The sequence below is a fragment of the Epinephelus lanceolatus genome, chromosome 11 (genome assembly GCF_041903045.1).
Source record: "Epinephelus lanceolatus isolate andai-2023 chromosome 11, ASM4190304v1, whole genome shotgun sequence".
NCBI lineage: Eukaryota > Metazoa > Chordata > Actinopteri > Perciformes > Serranidae > Epinephelus > Epinephelus lanceolatus.
In genome coordinates, this window is record NC_135744.1 from 38,626,772 (window position 1) to 38,646,492 (window position 19,721).

Here is a 19,721-nt window from a genome sequence, read left to right on the forward strand (position 1 = left end):
GAATCAATGCCACATATTTTGAGCTAGTGCCAACATCCTCATCACAGTGGACTTGCCTTTACATAGCACCCTTCTTGTCTAGACATGCCCGATTCACCTGTTCACACACTGATGGCTGAGGCCTACAAGGTGCCACCTGCTACTCAGTTAAACATTCATATTCTTTCACATACAAATGGCACACCAGTACTAATTTGGGGTTCAGTATATTGCCCAAGGACACTACAACATAGGGACAATCTAAGATAAGATCTCTTTTTCTCCTAGACATAAGTGCCATAATAGACAAAATAGGGCTGCTAGACTTGTTCTGGGCTGCTCAATAAGAACTAGCACTGAAAAGTTGCATTCTAGCCTTTCTTGGCTCACCATTGAGCAAAGGATTTTTTTAACTATGGCCACATTTTTTAGCTGCATTATTAACTTAAAAAATCCAGTATTTTTATTTGAGCAAATAATATATTGCAGTAACACACATAAACACAACACTAGATTTGCCAGTAATGGTCATATTGTGGTTCCCAGTCTAAGGACTAACTCATCGCAAAAAACTGTCATTTACAGAGCCATAACATACTGGAATAGTTTACCTTTCAAAATCTGGCTAATTAAAAATAAATTATCCTTTAAAAAGGACATGCAGAGGTATCTGCTGGCCTGTAGATGAATGTGAAAAGTAGAAGTTATGCTCTGTGCGTGTTTACAATATTGTGTGTTTCTACAAGTTGTGCTATTTTTTCTTTGTCTTTTCTGACTTTTAAAAATATATATATATATATATATTTTTTCAATATATTGATTATTTAGTATTCATTCTACTTTAATGTATGTAGCCTACAGTGTACCCAATATTGAACTGAAATGACTGAATGTAATTCCTTTTTTTTTCTTCTTTATTTTCTTTTTTTCTGTTTAACTTTCATATAAACTTTGTATTTTATAATGTAAATTGATGAAATTGTATGTTTTATATGTAATGTAGTGTAATATATTGTATGTAAGGTGTGGACCCCAGGAAGACTAGCTGATTGCCAAGGCATTCAGCTAATGAGGATCCTTAAAATAAACATAAACATAAACATAAACATAAACATAACTGAGCTCAATATAACATTTCGACCATGTTATCAAGCTCTTTTTCTTCTGTTGCTGCTGTAATGTTTATTTGTCTGAACTAATCATCTCTCGAAACCTTCAAGAAGCCTACGATCACAGCAAAGAACTTCTAAGTTATTCTTATCACAGTTTAGTATTCTTATCTTCTTATCAGAGTTTTGTAATCTCCAAATAAGCTGGTTTGTGTCTGTTGAGACAAAGAAAAGACTTCTGTGAACAGCAACATCTTCCTCTGGGGGAGGAACTGGGAATCCAACCACTGATCTGTATTAGTGGATGTCCTTCTTCATCTGAGCCACAGCTGCCCCATAATGACAATGCTGATGCTTTAATGCTGTATTTTTTTTTACCATGTTCACCATCTTAGCATGCTAACATTTGCTTAATATAATGAATAAATGATAAAAACAGGAGGAAAATGAGATGCAGTTAATGTGCAGCAGAGGTCAAAGGTCACAGGCTTAAGTATAGGTCCTTCCTTGGATACAATCAGCCTGTCACAATGCACAACACAGCTGTAGTCTCAATTTAATGGGCTAAATCCAAATCCAAATAAAAGTCAGATAAGACAGCTCCAGCAGAATTTGTGCAGCCCCTATCATTAAACAGACCTTTGAATCCTGCTTAATTGATTTTAAAAGATAAAGAGAAGCCAAAACAGGTTTGATCAGCTCCAAGAGGGTAAACTTGCTGACAACCATTTAATGGGTATGGTCGTGCCTGTTAAGAAAAGAACTCACACGCCCATGATACACACAAGCTACACAGGTAGAGCGTGTTCAGCGCAGCAGGTCTACATGTTTCTGGATAGTTACGTCATCGTGGAAATATCAGACTCTGAGCTTATTACATTTAGTAATTTTAAATTTTCGGTTTCTCCCAAATAATCAAATACATAAACTCACTAACCCGTGATTAAATACTAATTTCTTCAAATCAATACTTTATGAGTTGCCCTTTCATTATTTTTTAGCACTGACATGCTCTATTGACTCGTCTGTTAACAACAGGACATTCACGTGTCCCAGTAAGCCATGACAGTGTGACGTACGAATAGTACCAGGACCCTAAAACTGAGGTAGCTAAATGGAATTCAGACATTACACGTTATATTATTTACACCAGATTTTTTCCTACTGTGAAGTGTCAAAATGTCTGCAGTGGAAAAGGCCTGCTATCAACAAATCCCATGCGAACTCTTAACTCAAAGCACGGTTAAATAAGTCGCCTCCTCACTCCACTTTTATTTTGAAGGTGAAGGAACTATAGTCCTGAAACTACACACAGGCATCCATGTAAAAAAATGGGTCATGATATACTGAAATCCCAATCCAATCCATGTGGAGGGCAAGTGACAGATGTGTGCCAAAACCCTGCAGGACACTGATGCAGTGGCAACAGCCTGCCACTAGAGGTCAGAGCTGAGCTGTGCATTAAAACACCACTTTATTCAGGAGGAGTCACCTGCTGGCTCATTATACATGGTGACAGTGAATCACTGGTGACACTTATCATTGGCTGTAATTTATGAATCTTGTCTCAGTCAGTGCAGGATAAAATATCATTCAAAGTAAAGATTCTGGAGCTGAAGTTAACATGGAAAATAGTCATCTATGATTTAACGTTACACATGATAGGTAAATGTTCTTCTAGTCTGAGGTTTCATAGACTTTCCCAGACGAAAGAGTGGCATTGTACAACAAAATCACTTGTCTGCTTTCTCACTGCCACCCATACAACGTAAATAATAGAATAATTAGTATGAAAGAATCATGTCAAGACAAGACCGGTCAGTACAGTAAATTTCAAAATAAAATGCATGATGAAACACAGTCATGCAGAATGATAGCACCTAATCTTGTGAACAGAATTTTAATTTAGTGTGTGGTAAATTTCATAACCACTGCTCACGCCACACGCACAGTGAGCTTTCTGATTTGAAATATTTGGTGCCCCCTTCTGGGTGATATGAGAATAGATTTGAGCATCTATGTCCCCAGAACATGAGGTAACAATCAGTCAACCATCACAGAGCTGTGCCTAAATAAAAGTGTGTTCAAGAATATTTAGACTATAGTGGTTACAGATACGAGAGGTGCAGCATTAATCTTTTATGTAGCTGGTATGACATGACACATAGTCTTTTATAATATAGAAAATATGCAGAGGTACCATGAAATGAATTGCGTACGCAGATTTCATTTTAAATAAAGGCAATAATGAAATATTTTAATGTATAAATTCCCAATCAAGTCTCTGTGTAGGGGAGGAAATGTCCTGATTAAAGTAAGAAATGCTAACTTCTCCTTTACATCTATTAAAGGGGGTTTTCCGGGTCTGATCCACACACCTGTGGTCAAAGTCACGCTCATTTTACATAATGATCGTGGAGGACTGACCCCCTGTACTGTAATCATGGGCAATAGGGGAGCCACATGTTGCTGCTGCAGCAGACAGGCCTGAAGGTTATCTGTGTCAAGGAGTGTTGAGTGATAACTGAAGGAGATGCCATTGATGAGTGGAAGGCAGAGGACAGAGTGTGTGTTTGTGTGTATGCGTGTGTGCAGCCTGGAGTCATCATTATTACCCCTACAGTGGCCGTACTGTACTGTACAGTGTATTATTACTGAACAGCACGTTGGAGTTGTGTCTGAACATGTCTTTGGAGGCCGAGCTGCTCTGGAGACGGATCTCATTGGTGGAGCGAACTGTAGGAAGGGTGTCAGGAGGCTAAATGTTTCCCTCTTGCTTCCAGATGAAACGTGCTCTTTTGTGAACCCCTTGAGACTCAGTTTTCCATCTTTAATTCCCCCTTAAGTAGCTTTAAAGGATAAGTCTGGGGATGTTCTTCTTATTGTCAAATACCATGAAATGACCAAAACCAACAATGAATTGAGTCTCTGTAAAGCCTGATGTATCTTATTCTCTGTGCCACAGAGCCCCATTGTTCTCCAAAAACTAAAAAAAAAACACATCAGTTTGCCAAAGTGTTGCACTGGGTGAGTTTCCTTCATTGCGATGAATATGGCCACTGTAGTTTATTTTGGTCCATCGACATCTTCCTACTGCTATAAATACTCACAAGAGAACCATATGTGTATTAATCCGCAGCTGAAGATAGTTCCCAACAAATGCACTGTTTACTCCTGTTTGCGTAACATTAGGTAAAACTACAGTGCCCAGCTGTTTTAGGGAAATTATTTGCCTTTTTTAAAAAGTTAAAAAGCATATTTCTGACACGTTTTATACTAGGCACTTTTAGGAGCAGACTGCACCGAGCATGTGCGGGTTATAGCCTACAGAATCTGAATACCCAACACTAAAAATGTCAGCTGAATTGTCCTCTCAGCCCACTTTATTATGCTTTCTCATTGCTAATTTTACAGCACGGGAATTTGCAATGTGTGACTATAGACATGTCAGAATAAACAGATGCCAAACTACAATTTCTTAAAGGCGAAGGGGACATCTTGTAATCTACTTGTTTTGTCTGAGCAGTGGTCCAAAATCTAACGACAGTCTGTTTATGATGTTATAAAACAAAATAAAGTAGTAAATCTTTATGATGTTTGATGTTTTTGCTTGAAAAATTACTTTAGGGATGAATTGAAAATCAAAACAGCTGCACTAAGGCTTCTAACAGTCAACTAATCGATTCGTAGACCAATTGCTCCAGCTATGGGTGAAATATTTTATTGTTCAACACTCATAAAAGTACCATAACACTAGGCTACTACTATTTAAGTCTTTCACCAGTTTTTCTTCAAATATATGGGTTTCCTGTCTGAGAATGAACACCATTATATTATAAAACAGACAATAACTACAATAGAGTATGTTCTACTGTAATCTTTTCTCACTTATCACTTAAACGTGCCCGTCAGCATGCTTTGACGCCCCAGCCTCCCTGCTGAGTCTCAACCTTAACCTTAATACAGTCAAGTTTTCTGTGGGCAAGAGGCAGAGAGGAAAAACAGCTTCCGCATACAGGCTGAGTCAGCTGACCACGATTCAGCCAATCAGAAGTGGCTCGCTGTTGTAAATACACGGTTGTTTTGAAAGCATGTGAAGAGTCGAGGAGAGACCGCGAGGAAACATGACGGTGGACACCAGAGTCAGCGGTGAGTTTCTCTGACCGGTAACAAGTCGCTGGAGTCGGCTTTTGTCACTTTATAAAAGCTGGTGTTGAGTTAGGCCCACAACTGGCTGCGTGACGGAAACAAAGCAGCGTTACCTTTTATCGGTTATTGTTGTTAGTGGAAGACTGCTCAGTTCCTTATCTGTGTGTAAAGTGCTTACATATGTGATTTCTTTCAAGAAAGTCTCAATTTTCCACCATTTTACTGTGATGTTTCGATATTTGTGGCATATATGACTGCATGCTTTTATTGTTTTGGCTCAGCATTATTTTAAGATATGTCAAGGCTGTTTTTAGATTTATTTTTAATAGATTTAGCTTAATTGAAATCAAGTAGCCTAAGGCCCTTAGTTCTCTCTTATTTAGTAAAATATCTTTTGTTTTTAATATATATATTTTTAAAAAGTTTAAAACACCAACTTCGAGACATATAAATACCCTGATATGATTGATAATTAGTGTGATAATTTGTGGCTGGGTTTCCACAGTAAAATTTTAAATTAAGTTAAGTTAATTTAAGTTAAAAAAAATGTTGTATGTATAGTTTGTCTGTCTAAAAAAAAAAGATGAGATAACATCATGTGCCATTTGTGGACCTGTGCACAGTCTGGTTACATAATAATTCCTGTGTAAAAAGCACTCTGTCAAGTCAGAAATAGACAGGTAATAAATAGTAAAAGATAAAGTGCACACAAAAAGGTATAAAAACTAAAATAAATACTAAAAAAAAGTGAATAAAAAGTGAACTAGTGTAAACAACATTTCTCCTAGTTTACTGAAAGTCAATTCTCGGTGTACTTGCAGTAGTTTCAAGGTTCACATCACTTTTTTCTAAGTTGCATATTGCACCAAAATTGGTTTTTAATCTCGCTGTCGTGTCACAAACTCATCATCATCCTCTCTGTGTGTCAAATGCTGCACATACGTCATTATGCACTGTGAAGATCAAGTGTCAGTGAAGTGACATGACACTAAGCAAAATACATTTTTGAATATAATTTGATGCCCTTTTCTGTAATCTCTATATGCTTTTTGTTCCTTTCGTCGCCTTAACTTTCCATATCTCGCTCAGCTACAAACAGAGAGATTTAGTGGATGTAGGGCAGGTTTTTATCCACAAGAATTTCACTGGAAAAATTGCTCACTGTATTATAATAGGATTACGCATAATCCTCCAGCTGTAAATTTTGCACCAAGCTACACAGCACTCAGATGATTATTGTACCGTGGAAAGATAAAAGCAGTCGACTGTTGTTGGGCTGTTAAATTTAAAAAAATAAAAAATTAATTGGTGGAGTAGTCCGGTATATGGGGCCACATCTGAGTTTTGTCACACTGTGGGAAAATAAGAAATGAAAGCTATTTTCTTAGACTAAGGAAAAAAACTTGATCGTCATCACAAAAGGAAAACAAAAGATCTGGTTTTTAAACACGATATTATTTTGCAAGTCAGCTGAGATTAGGCCACCTTCCTTTCAAAATAACCAGCAGAACATTAATCTTTAATCTTCTGCCATCAGTTATTGTGGGACAGCACACATATTCAATTTCCCCCCCAAAATCACCCATCTTGTTATCATTTTATATGATTGTATTTTATTTTAATTTATCAGTAATGATAGATGATGTGTTCACCCCCTTAAAAACTTGCTGTGTGTGGTTATGAATCTGTTCTAATTCTACCTGGAGAATAAACAATAAAGAGTTTACAGTGTATTTATTATTGTGCTTACAGACACGAGGGGCGGTACCATGACAGGCAGCAGCAGACAGGTAAGAACAAAAAGCACCTTTATGACTGAACACCGTGATGTGCTGTTACATAAGTAAACAATATAGATGATCTAATTAGGGCGGGTCAGCATTAACACAATATGATGAGTCACAGCCAACGGGCACAACCCTTTGGAGGGTGGCAGGGTTTATTCACCTTGGAGAATGGGCAAATAATAATGCGATCTGTTAACCTCTGTTGTATCTCATGAAAGAAAAGGTATTGAGCACGTGTGGATGTTATGTATTTTATAGGTTCAGTTATTTTCCTCAATAATCATGAACATTTTTTCAGTTTTATTATAAACGTAATTAGGTGTTTGGATGTTTAATAGAAATGCTATCCCTTCAGTGCCATCCACTGTATGATTACAGCTTCTTCCAGACCACTACTAGTTAATAAAATTTATCATCCTATATATTTCAATTGAGGGTATGAGCCACAAATCATTTTATACATTTAAATAGTTAAAGTGCTCGTATAGATTCCTTTAACTGTCTGCATCAAAGTCTCTGACATCCTCCCAAGAAACACAGAATCCTTGCACATTTTGGGGCATGAAAATGATAAAATTCAGGATTATTATATATATTATAAATATATATATATATTATATTATTATAAATATTATTTTAGCGTGAGAAAAGGTATAAAATGTTGCAAACCCAGTGGTGACCCCCAGCTTTTTGTCACTGCTAATATATTGCAAGTTTTACATTTATTTTCAAGCCTCAAAGACTTAAAACAATTTTTAAATAATGTTTTTTTCCAAACCAGAGATCATGCCTTTAATAAACCTTTATACTTCCCTAAAAGTGTCTAATTTTTCTGTATTTTTACCTCTCATGTTGTCCACTCTGTATTTATCTGTGTTGCCTCTCTGTTGCGCACTTTGTAGCACATGTGCTTTGCTGTTAAAATACCTGTTATATAAACTTTGCACCTCCCTTTTGTCCTGTTTTCTGTGTTGCTCTTGGGGACAGGCTCGACCTGACAAGTTGCATTTCTTCCCTCATGTGTAAATTTGTGGAGACCTGCAAGGAACTAAGAGAAGATGGCAAATAATCGGTCATGCAGATAATAATAAAAAAATGTTAAGGAGAGTTATGAGAGAGTGCAGTTTACTGTAGTGGAAAAATATTGACAGTGTGTTTGGGGATGAAGACTACAGATTGCTTAGAGAACTAAATGTCCTCATAAGGATAGATGTCCAAGGATGCATCAGTGTCAGTAGCTGTTTGAGTATCATTGTTCCCACTGTTGCCATGGCTGGGCAAAGGGCAGCCGGGGTAAAAGCTGGCATTTTAGAAGGTCTGGTGAATGTGACATCAATCCCTGGACTTAATTCCCGCTGAGTGAACTGATCCAGTTTTCTCTCAGCGTGGCTGGCTCAGATTTTGCTCTTACTAAATGCACCATGGATTCGTTGGACATATTTAACATGAAATATTTGAGATAAAAGTAAAAAATCGAAATAAATTTAAATTAATTTATTGTAAGAGACACAAAATTTGTTTAAATCTGTGATGGTCACACTGAAATACATTTTCTTTTCAGCACATCCAATATTAAAAGGCATACATGGGGAAAACCTTAATCTAAAATGTATTTACTGTGCAGTCAACACTGTCCTCATTCAAATTTCACATTTCAATTTCACAGCCATTTAATATGGCTCTGCCTGTTTCTGTACACCATGTTCCCTGTATTTATATTTTCAGGCAAACAAGTGCAGTATTTAGGTTATTGTGGGAATAATCATGTGACGTGACTCTTTCTTTGATTAAAAATACAAAATACACTGGAGCAACGGTGGCTTGGTGGATGGAGCAGGCGCCCAATGTGCAGGGCTGTTGCCGCAGCAGCCCGGGTTCAGCTCCAGCCTGTGGCCCTTTGCTGCATGTCATTCCCGCTCTCTCTCCCCCTTTCACACTTGACTTTCCTATCAATTACAGGCAAAACTGCCCAAAAAATATCTTAAAACAAAAAAAGAAAATACAGCAAAACTCCATCAAAACATCAGCATACAAACTCTCACACAACTCGTGCAGTATAATCCAAGTCTCATTAATGCCGTCGTATGCTCAGTGCTCCCCAAACATATGACTAGTTAATGAGACTTGGGTTATACTGCAGCACTCGTATGAGACTTTGTAAATGAATATTTTGATATAGTTTTGCTGTCAGTTCATCAAAATGTTCGCCATTGACCGTGAAGGCACAGGAGAATAACAAAGTTTTTTTCATGAATTCAAGGTAACACAACATGACCTACTGATTTACAAATGGTCATTTAGTGGGTGAAGTATTCCTTTAAGATACACAAGGACTCAGAGGCACACGAGGGTTTCTCTCCTGCTGCCTGATTTATTTTTCTCTTCAGTCTCACTTTCTTTATTAAGGTGTGTTATCTCTATTCAGTCCCAGGGTGCCAAATGCCTCGTCCTTATGGAAACATAAGCCTTAAAATCTTCTTTGTCTGTGTAGATCACTGTTAACAGAATAGACCTAAGACGCCACAGTGCTGCCATCCTCACTGTTGTTTTAGAGACATTTCCACACCGTAAGCTGTTTCTGATGTAGCTCAGCATGGTGAGATTGCACTGTCTCATCAGAGTATAACAGAGAGATTCATACATACACCATTGTTGCTTTTTCTCTGCGCAGGAGGGCCCTGGAGGACTGTGGGACTCTGTGAAGAAAGCTGCGGTTGTCATCGGATCTGGAATCTTGTTCTTGGCTGCATTTGGCAACTCGCTGACATGGTAGGATTACCTTACAGTTTGTAGTGTTAGAATACAACAAACGAATAGCTTGTCTGACATGAACTTGAGATGAACCTGAGGAGGGGCAGTGTCGCAGGGTCTTACATCAGTGTGCAATAAAAAAAGAACAGCTAAGGGAAAGAAGAGAAGTGGATGGGAATCATCACACCAGTATTAAGCAGGACTGGACAGTCTGATTGGGTCCAAATTATACTTGGTCCAGTCGGTCAGGTGTGGTGATGATCACCATCATGTACATCATTATCTCCACAGCAAAAATATTTCAGAAAATGAGTACCCTATTTAACAGATTAATTATATTTTAATTAATAGATATTAAAGGAATACTTCACCCTCCAAATGATAAAAAGTATATCAATCACTGTTATTTTGAATTTGTGAAGAAAACTTTTTTTCTCACATGCCTCCATGGTGAACGAAGAATCCGAAAACAGAGAAAATACTGTTTTCTGTTTTTAAACTCTCAATCCAAGTCTCATTTAATGAATTGTGTGCTCAGTACTTCCCAAACACATGCATTCTTACAAGTTAAAACACTTCCACATTATAGGGCAGGCACGCTACTGATCAGTGCCTGAAATGATTAATGTGGAAGAGCTTTTAATTACAACTTTTTCATGAAAATGCATGTGTTTGGGAAGTACTAAGCGTATGACTGGATAACTGAGACTTAGATCTAGCTGTATGAGTTATGTGAGAGTTTGTAAACTGATGTTTTGATATAGTTTTGTTGTATTTAATCATGGAACCCTATCATTTAAATTCATCAAGGATTTTTCTCTGTTTTTGGATTCTTCGTTCACCATAGTGGCATGCAAGAAAAACAAAGTTTTCAGTGTTACATGGGGTGAGTAATTGATAGACAAATGGTCATTTGGTGGGTGAAGTTTTTCTGTAAATTGCTTGGACAGTTGTTAATAACTGTCTCACCCACTTGGCTACAGAATGTTTCATTGTTGGTGCAGGAGATAAAAATAGGACTTTCCGTTACTTCTAAAAATTAGTCTTGGAAAATAATCAGTCACCAGCAATAACAAACAAGCAGTGGCAGGCGAAAGTGCAGAGTGCTGCTGCTGCTGCTGTTGTTCTCTCTCTGTTAGTGTCTGCAGGGGTTAATCTAATTTTGGATCGGGTCTAATTATCTTTGGGAATATTCGAAACAGGGTGCTCAGACCGGGTCTTTTTTTTTTCTCTCAATAAATGCATGCAGGTTAAGTTAGGTTTTCCATCTGACAGTTTTGCATAGGCGGGCATGGCGTGACTTAAATTTCAGGATATGACACAAAGTTTTTGCCAGAAGGTTTTTGTCAGGATGTGGCTGTGTGTTCAGTATGAGTGCAGTTACATGAATAGCAGTTGTATGTCGCTTATCCTAGTTATGATCATATTCAGGACATGGTGTTTACATGAGCTCAGAGAAATCAGGCTACTCATTTTCCCTTGATATTCCCAGTTTCTTTCTGAGTACTCCAGCTCGGTGTTTACATGCTCAAACACATAAACGTGATACTCCAAAAACCCGATAATACAGGGGTTATTCATGTCCATGTTAACATACTTGATTGCAAGGGTATATAGAGGTTCTTGGTACATGGTTGCTACAGTGTTTCTGGGTAGTTAGGGCATTATTAGGTGGCTGCTAGGTGGCTGTGAGCCATTGCAAACTTATTGTTTTTAGTTTAACTGTTTCGCTGGTGCACGAGCCATGAAGTGTGGGATGAGTTCTCTAGAAAAAGTGTACAAAAGAATAAACATTGGTTTTGCCATGTAAGAAATCTTGTGAACTTTGACATTTGATAACATTTCCTCCTCCAGGCATCTTCAGAGATTCTGGGGAGCTTCTGGAGATTTCTGGCAGAACTTGTGGACGAAACTGCACGATACTTTTGAGGGTCATGAAACTGCTTTGTTCTACTTAGGTATTACATAACATCTTGTTTTTTTTTTCTTGTCAAAAAAGTGCTCTGTAAAAGAACATGTTGCAACCAACCAGACTACTGACCTTTCATGACAGAGCAGTCTTTGTGAGGCCAAATCAAACACACAGCAGTATGTCTCCTACATGATAACTGCTGAATGACCTGCTTTTTTAATCAATACATACTTTGTATTGCTATGAAAGGCTTGGAAATAGGTGGCTTTACAGATCTATATAGCCCTCTAACTATTCCTGTATTCAGTTCTAACATTTTAGAATTTTCACAGTACTTAAAGATATTTGCTGATGTAGCTTTAAATTAGATTACACACAGGGTTTCATCCCCTTGGAGACACAAACAGGACTTTGTTTTCAGAGTTATGACACTGCACAAAAGAGCACCTCATCTACAGAGGAAATAGCATGTTTGTGTAGCATTGAGAACAGCTGTTCAGTTCTGCATATGATATATAACCTCAAGACATGACCTCTGGTGTCCACTTACTCACTCTGTTGTCCATGAACTGTCCAGCTGTTTTGCACATCGGAAGGTGTTCCTCAACCTGATATGATCTATGAAGGTCATTCTGTGCTGCCAGTCCAAACAAATATGCTTTACAAGATAGGGCGATTATTGTAAGCCAGGCATTCCTCCAAAGTGATTATGTAATACACATTAAGATAAAACAATAAAGCAAAGCGCAAGTAATAAAAAAATTAATCTCACAAGGTGCAATCCTATTTGATATCTGTGAAAATGACAGTTGTTAAAACAATCTGTTTTATAGTCAGATCAGAAAATGCTAAAGGCCAGACGTTTCTTAAAAATATTAGTGAGTTGTTTGCAGCACTTATCATCAAATATTTTTGTTTTTTATCTCAAGTTGTGGAAAAAGTCATGTACAGCCTTGGCTAAAATATTCAGGCCCACGTCAGGCGCTGCCATCATCGTTTAATTCTGTGACAGCAGCATTTGTTTTTCTCAACAGGCACAATGTTGGTCCCCACTCTGGCGTTCTGGGTGACAAATGGTCTGCTGCTGCTGGTGGACACCACCGGTAAACCCGCCTTCATCACCCGCTACCGCATCCAGGTGGACAAGAATAACCCGGTATGTCCTCTAATAGATATGTTAGAGCATCTCCTCTTGTTTTACTATTAATACCACCACTAGTACCACTACCAGTAGAGCCTTCTTCACTATTATTACTGCTAGGAATATTGTATTTGCGAGTACAGAGATACTAACTTTACGTGGACCTCCACTTCTTACACCAATGTCGTTACAGCATGAACAGCTAATACTGTGGATTTCACCTTATTTTCCTATTAAACCTCTGATACAGTAACATTTGCATTATTGACATTTGATGTAGTGACAGATAATAAATCCATCTAATGTCAGTCTTCTTACCTTAATAGGTTAAACTGCATCACTAAGTGGATGAATAGAATTAATATAACTTAATTTCTTCGACAAGACATAAAGATTTTAGACATTTATTGTGGATAAAATTTCTAATTTCGCCAGCATCACAATATTTATCATGATCTATAGAAATGACACAGGGAGTATATGAATAAATAAATGTATTTTAAAAAGCATGATAAATTCTAAATAGATGAATAAATTTAAATTTTGCCAATTCAAAAAAATAAACAAATTCATGGGTAATAAGGAAATAAACAATGAATATTTCTTTCCACATTTATTTTTTATTTTTCTTATATTGTTAATCATACTTTTATTTCCACATTGATTTATTAATCTATATTTTTATTAATTTCTCCATTTATTGATATGTTTATTGAATTTATTTCCTGTGATTAATTTTGGGCCACAGTGAATAAGATTTAGGAATATGCTTTGGTCTTTAATAATCACAGCTTCAGTTTTGAGAGAAGTTTATGCATTTATCTGCCAGAAGAAACAAAATGAGTGAATGAATGAACACATTTTTATTTTGCTTACATACATCTGGAGAAACAAAGATTATTTCACACATATTTTCTCACAGTTAATAACCAAAAAAGGAAAAGACTGAAGTCCCAGGCTTATTTTTGCCTATCCTGTATTAACCAAGGGATAACCCAGAATATCAACTATACCAAAGAAAGGAAAAAAGTACATTATACTCTAAATTACAATCCACATTTTTTTTACCTTTTGATTATTTTACATCATAATCCGTAATCATTTTGCAGTTTAAGGCTTTTACACCAACAGTAGAAACACTAATAATATATTTTAAAATAAACACTATTTTAATGAATGAAAATCTCAATATTTTTTGTAGTGCGTAGGTATATAAAAGAACGGCCCTCGGTATTTTGGATGTTACATGTCCACCTGAACGTTTGACCAAAGTCTTCTCACAGTGTTTGATTAACAGATGTTGATGGACACTGGAGAGATAAAGACTGACATTACTGATAGCCAGGGCTGGAAGGTTACACTCCAACTGTAATCATCTTATTGATTACCTTCCAAAGACTATAACCAGAAACACACAGTGCATACACCTCATATTCATTGGCAGAATAAAAACAGTCAGTTTAAGGTTGATTTACATCCATAACCCATCCATCATGTAAAGTGTTGTCTCTGAATATACTGCCAGAGATGCAGCATGTTATGGGGCGACATAAATTTGCAGAACATTTATATTTTGCTGTAATCGGTGGAAATAAGATGATGTCAACCATAAAACTTTATATCACCTATAATGAGCTAATCTGCTGAGTCATTGTGTGTGTCCTGTTGGCCTTCTATAGTCCATTTCTCTGCTCTGAGATAATGAAACCCTGTGACTGATAAGAACTGTCTGAACCTGAGCCCTATTAGTCATAAACAAAGCCAGGATGTGCTGTTGTGTCGCAACAATACAACTCTTATCAAGCAATCTATCTACATATCTTAATTTAGTGATTTGGATTGCATATCAGAGCCCTTTGGCCAATCATCAGATGGCCATTTGTTCACTCACTGTCACGCTGTGAATGAAATGGAGCCATCACTATTGTTATAAGTAACAACTGTGCTTTGACGAGTCAAAATGTCCGCTGTGAAAAAGGTCTGTCTTTAGGTTGTTGTGCAGGTAAACACATAAAATTACAAAACAGTACTGTACTGCAACTAGGGATACACCAATCCTATTTCTTCAGTCACACTTGGTCTTTGGGTGTCTGCTGATACTTAGTTGTGATCCAGTGTTTAATTGATGAGCTGTATGCCTCACTGTGTAGAAGTGGCTATTCTTTTATATGTAAGAACATGAACATCAGGCTTGACTGAAACATCGCTTTCTCAAGTTTTTAAATGAAATGTAATAAAAAAAAACCAAAACAAAACACGGCCTTTAAATTTACTGAATCGTTATTTATTATTAAAATAAGAAATTGTGCACCAACAACTTGGTAAAAAAATCCTCAGTATTAACATAAATAACACATTGGTCAAAACTTAAACAGGCATTAAAATGCCAGTATAAAACAATACAGCTGCACAAAATTCGAACAAATGTAAACATTAAATCACGAACTAGTGCAGACAAGCCTGATCGATACTAAACATTAAACATAAACAGGAATTAAAATTCTTTGTAAATGTTTTGGGCAAACAGGAAATGAAAATCCACTATAAAATAACATAGCAGCTGAAACTGTAAACATGGAGTTGAACAGATCAGCTCTGTTGTCACCGATATCCGGCTGAGCTGTCTGAGTCAGTATTGGCTCAATATCCAATAATAGTTTAGTTTAGGATCCCTATTAGCTGCCACTGTTCTTCCTGGGACCCGGCACATATTCTGAACACATACAGCACATAACACGCAATAAAAACAAAACACACACACAAATCAGTAGTGGATCGGGATCAGTGCATCCCTAACTGTAACTGTGCAAAGGTTAATTTGTGTGTGCTCCATACACACACACATGCTCACCCAAACACATGGAAAAGGTCATCATGATATGCCCATGTGTTTACAGCCAGGGTCCAAAGATTACTGGTGAAAAGTCAAGTTTGTTATTTACATACAATCTGGAGATATTTCTCAGCTGAGACAGAAAGCTTCCATCTGCTTATTTGCATTGTTGTTAAGATGATAAGTTACAAACTGCTACTTTTTGAGTTGGAGTATCAACTCTGACCTGTCAACATGCACGTCTTTGTTATATCTTTATTTAAAACCTGCTAAATGAAAGCCACAAAGAATCTTATGAAATGCCTTAAAGAGATCAAGTGTCGCCATCACTACATGCACTGAACTACTTAAACAGTAAATCATATTATTTTTTTGAATTACTTTTTAATTGCAGTCATCTTTATAACAAAGTTTTTTACATGTACATAAAAATTGATAAATGTGTCAAACGAGAAGATCAAGGTAGAATGTAATAGAATAGAAAAAATCAGATCAAGATGAGAGAAATAATCATATTAAACCCATAAAGAATAAGGTTTGTTTGTTTCAGTGAATTTTTTTCCTTTTTTTCCAAAATTTTATATGGAATTTAGCTTTTAAAATACACTTTCCGTATGACCTCAAATGCAAATCTATGCCACATTAATGCAGTATTATATAAATTCAATATTTTTGTCACTAGACACAAGAAATGCATACTTTTTGAGATTACATCTGGTTTTGACGTCTGTCTGACTCCTCCCTTGTCCTCCAGGTGGATCCAGCTAAGCTTCGCCATGCGTTGAAGACCGTCCTCTTTAACCAGGTTTTCATCTCGGGGTCCATGGTGGTTGCGGCTTACCACCTGATGATCCTGAGAGGGAACCCCTGTGACCCTGAGCTGCCCACCTTCCACTGGGCCCTGATGGAGCTGGCTTTCTTTTCCTTAGTGGAGGAAGTAATGTTTTACTATTCACACAGGTTTGGACCTTTAATTGTATTATTTACACTTGTGCTTATCCTACTGTGACATGCCCAAATGTCTCCGCAGTGAAAAGGGCCACTTCTTCCTCATTAGAGATTCAGGTGTCACTGAAATACTGAACTTTACACATTACTGCCACCTAGTGGTAAGAGTCAAGGATGTAAATGGAAAGAAAACAAAAATACAGGTACTGTATATTGCTAAAATATTTAATCAGGGGTCAGAAAGAAAATACAAAAAGTAATAATTAAAGTAATGACCTTTTACCTAGTGACATCATTAGGTCAAAGTTTTTATTTTTCTATTTCCTTGGCTGCAAAACTATATATAAATATATTTATTACGCTTGACCTTTGCTTGTTGTTACACCAAGGCAAAGACCTCATATGTGAAAACCTTCTGTGCCATGAACCTGATTCTGTTACCTTTGGCACTGTGAGCATTTTAGCATGCTGATATTAGTATTTAGCTCAAAGCACCATGTACCTCTTATGAGAAAGGGATTTCTTGGTGAAGGATAGGTATAAAAGTCTTGGTTTGGGTTAAAATTAATAGCTTTCTGTCAGAAACGGTTTTCTTGGAGAAAGGACGGAAAACTTTGCCAATGTGTGCCGAAGTACAGTCTCACAGAGCCAGTAGCATGGCTGTAGATTCTCAGTCTTGTTGTCAAAAATGTATCAGTGGATAACTTCATGGTGTTTTATTAAGATCTTTATCGTCTTCTCTCTCAGGCTGTTCCACCATCCCAGCCTTTACAAGCATTTCCACAAACAGCACCATGAGTGGACCGCTCCCATTGGAGTCGTCTCCATCTATGCTCATCCTTTGGAGCATGTGGTGAGTCACCCTCTCCCCGCTTATCATTTTATTTTATATGTCTATGTCTTGATCTCTGTAGATTTGAGCATTGCAGTAGATATTTTACTGTCAATGTTTGCTGGATTTTCCACTAAAATCAGTTTCTTTCTTTTCATTGCCACTAGATCTCCAACATGCTGCCGGTGGCAATTGGGCCGGTGATCCTGGGATCCCACCTGACCACTACCTGCCTGTGGTACTGCCTGGCTCTGATCAGCACCACCATCTCCCATTGTGGATACCATCTCCCCTTCCTGCCCTCCCCTGAGTTTCATGACTTCCACCATCTCAGGTGAGTCCACCTGCCCACTCTTTTGAGAGTGCTTTCTCTTTTTCGTTATTCATCTGTTGAACTTTTATTTGTAAAAATCGAGGTCATTATTAGGAATTCACTATGACCTGTAGTTATTTTTTCACTTCAAGAGCCGACTATATTTCATACGTTATTGTCAACAAATTCCACAGAAAATACCAAAACTAACAATGAGTTAGTCTGTCTCTCCATACTCTTCTTTACTCTATATGTGGCTCTCAGCCTTATTTCTACTGAAGATGTGAATATTTAAAATGGGTCACAAATATATACTTTCATTTTTAATTTAAAAAAGGCTAAATAATTTATTAAAATAGCTGGTCACTGTAGTTTTTAGCAAATGTTACTCAGGAGAAAAAAGCGCATTTCTTGGGGACTATTTTCAGCTGCGGATTAATCCACATTTTGTGCTGTAGTCAGCATTTGGGATCAGCATTACAATGTATGGGGGACTGACTCAAATAAACTGCATCATAATGTAGTTACATGTCACCAAGTGCAGTAGTGTGGCTCATAGATATGTTTTTAATAGTTTTTGGACACCAATGGAGCTCTCTCTAAGATACATCAAGCTCTGGAGACTTGTTAGTGGATGACGTTTTGACTCTTGATTCCTGTAAATCGGAAAATGACAACAAAGACAACACAGATCCCATGTCATAATTTTTTTAAACATTATTATTATTTTGTTGTTTTCCTTATAAAATACATTCTTGTTTGTAGATAAATTTAACAGTTGTAGTCACACGTCCTTCCTGGTTTCAGGTTCAACCAGTGTTTCGGGGTCTTTGGCTTCCTGGATCGGCTTCACGGCACTGACACCAAATTTAGGCAGACCAAGCAGTATGAACGCCACACCCTGCTCACCAGTCTCACCCCTCTAAACGAGAGCATCCCTGACAATCCCAAGAAGGGCCACTGATGACCTGTGACCCCTGACCTTTAACCTCAGGCCTTGCCAAACTTGGGATATGGGAAGATAAGGTTCCCAATCTTTAGTGATTATTAGATTTTAATTATTTTAATCCAGATAAGCTCTTGATCCGTTTCTGATTGCAAATGTTTGCCCGCTTTCAGTGGCCACCAATTTCACTTTTTATTTTCCCAAGTAGAAAGATTGCACTTTATTAGACATGCAGATTTCATGGATTTTCTTTATCCATTCTTCCACTGTAGCTTTAACGTTAGTGGAGTCCATTATAAATGCATGCACATTGATCTTGTATTAATTCTTGTAAACATATTTTGTATTTTAAGGAATGTTTAGTAACAGCACTTACAGTTCACAGTCCAGACTCTCCTGCTACATCCACTTGCTGCTCAGACAGAAGATACTTAAACACTTTTCATTTCAGTGACATTTAAACATATTTTTGATTGTAATGTCTTAAGGTATTACAGGAGGCCTCATTAATGGTTGTATAAAAAGACATGAATGTTGAAAAAGAGATCTCCTTCTGTGATCGATACAATGTTAATATTTCAACTGGACTGTTTAATATTAAAACATTTTAAAAAAGAGATGTGTGTCATTTCTTTCTTTTTTCCTCTCTACATGGACAGCAGGGTATATACCAGACCCTGAAAGTTTAATTTAATACCTTTTCAGAGACCTTTTTTAAGACCCTTTTCTTATACTTAAAGACCGCATCGCCACTTTGAGTTCTAACCTATTAACCTAAGTAACAAACTTAAACATATATTTACTGTAAATTGATTGTAGGATAGCACAACTAAACAGTCTTTATGATAACTCCTTTCTAGAAAAGAAATCACTGTATCGATGCAACGTAATCCAGATACAAGGGATGGGAACAAAGCACCACAGAATTTACTGAGTGACTAACCCAATGCAAAGTTTATTATAAAGAGTAATCAGTAATATACGAGAAAAAGGAAAAAACATTCCTGTTCCCTATAACACA

At 37.1% G+C, this 19,721-nt stretch overlaps 1 protein-coding gene across 1 annotated transcript in view; it reads left to right on the plus strand.

The window, feature by feature from the left end:
* Positions 1-19,317, plus strand: part of faxdc2 (fatty acid hydroxylase domain containing 2) — a 48,266-nt gene extending 28,949 nt beyond the window's left edge. Inside the window, exons 2-10 of the mRNA XM_033609574.2 lie at positions 5,211-5,237; positions 6,990-7,027; positions 9,696-9,793; positions 11,630-11,733; positions 12,722-12,843; positions 16,416-16,621; positions 17,357-17,462; positions 17,609-17,775; positions 18,562-19,317. Coding sequence (XP_033465465.1) covers positions 5,213-5,237; positions 6,990-7,027; positions 9,696-9,793; positions 11,630-11,733; positions 12,722-12,843; positions 16,416-16,621; positions 17,357-17,462; positions 17,609-17,775; positions 18,562-18,718 — 1,023 coding nt within the window. The 5' untranslated portion in view covers positions 5,211-5,212 and the 3' untranslated portion in view covers positions 18,719-19,317. The remainder of the gene's footprint in view (positions 1-5,210; positions 5,238-6,989; positions 7,028-9,695; positions 9,794-11,629; positions 11,734-12,721; positions 12,844-16,415; positions 16,622-17,356; positions 17,463-17,608; positions 17,776-18,561) is intronic.
* Positions 19,318-19,721: the final 404 nt, after the last annotated feature.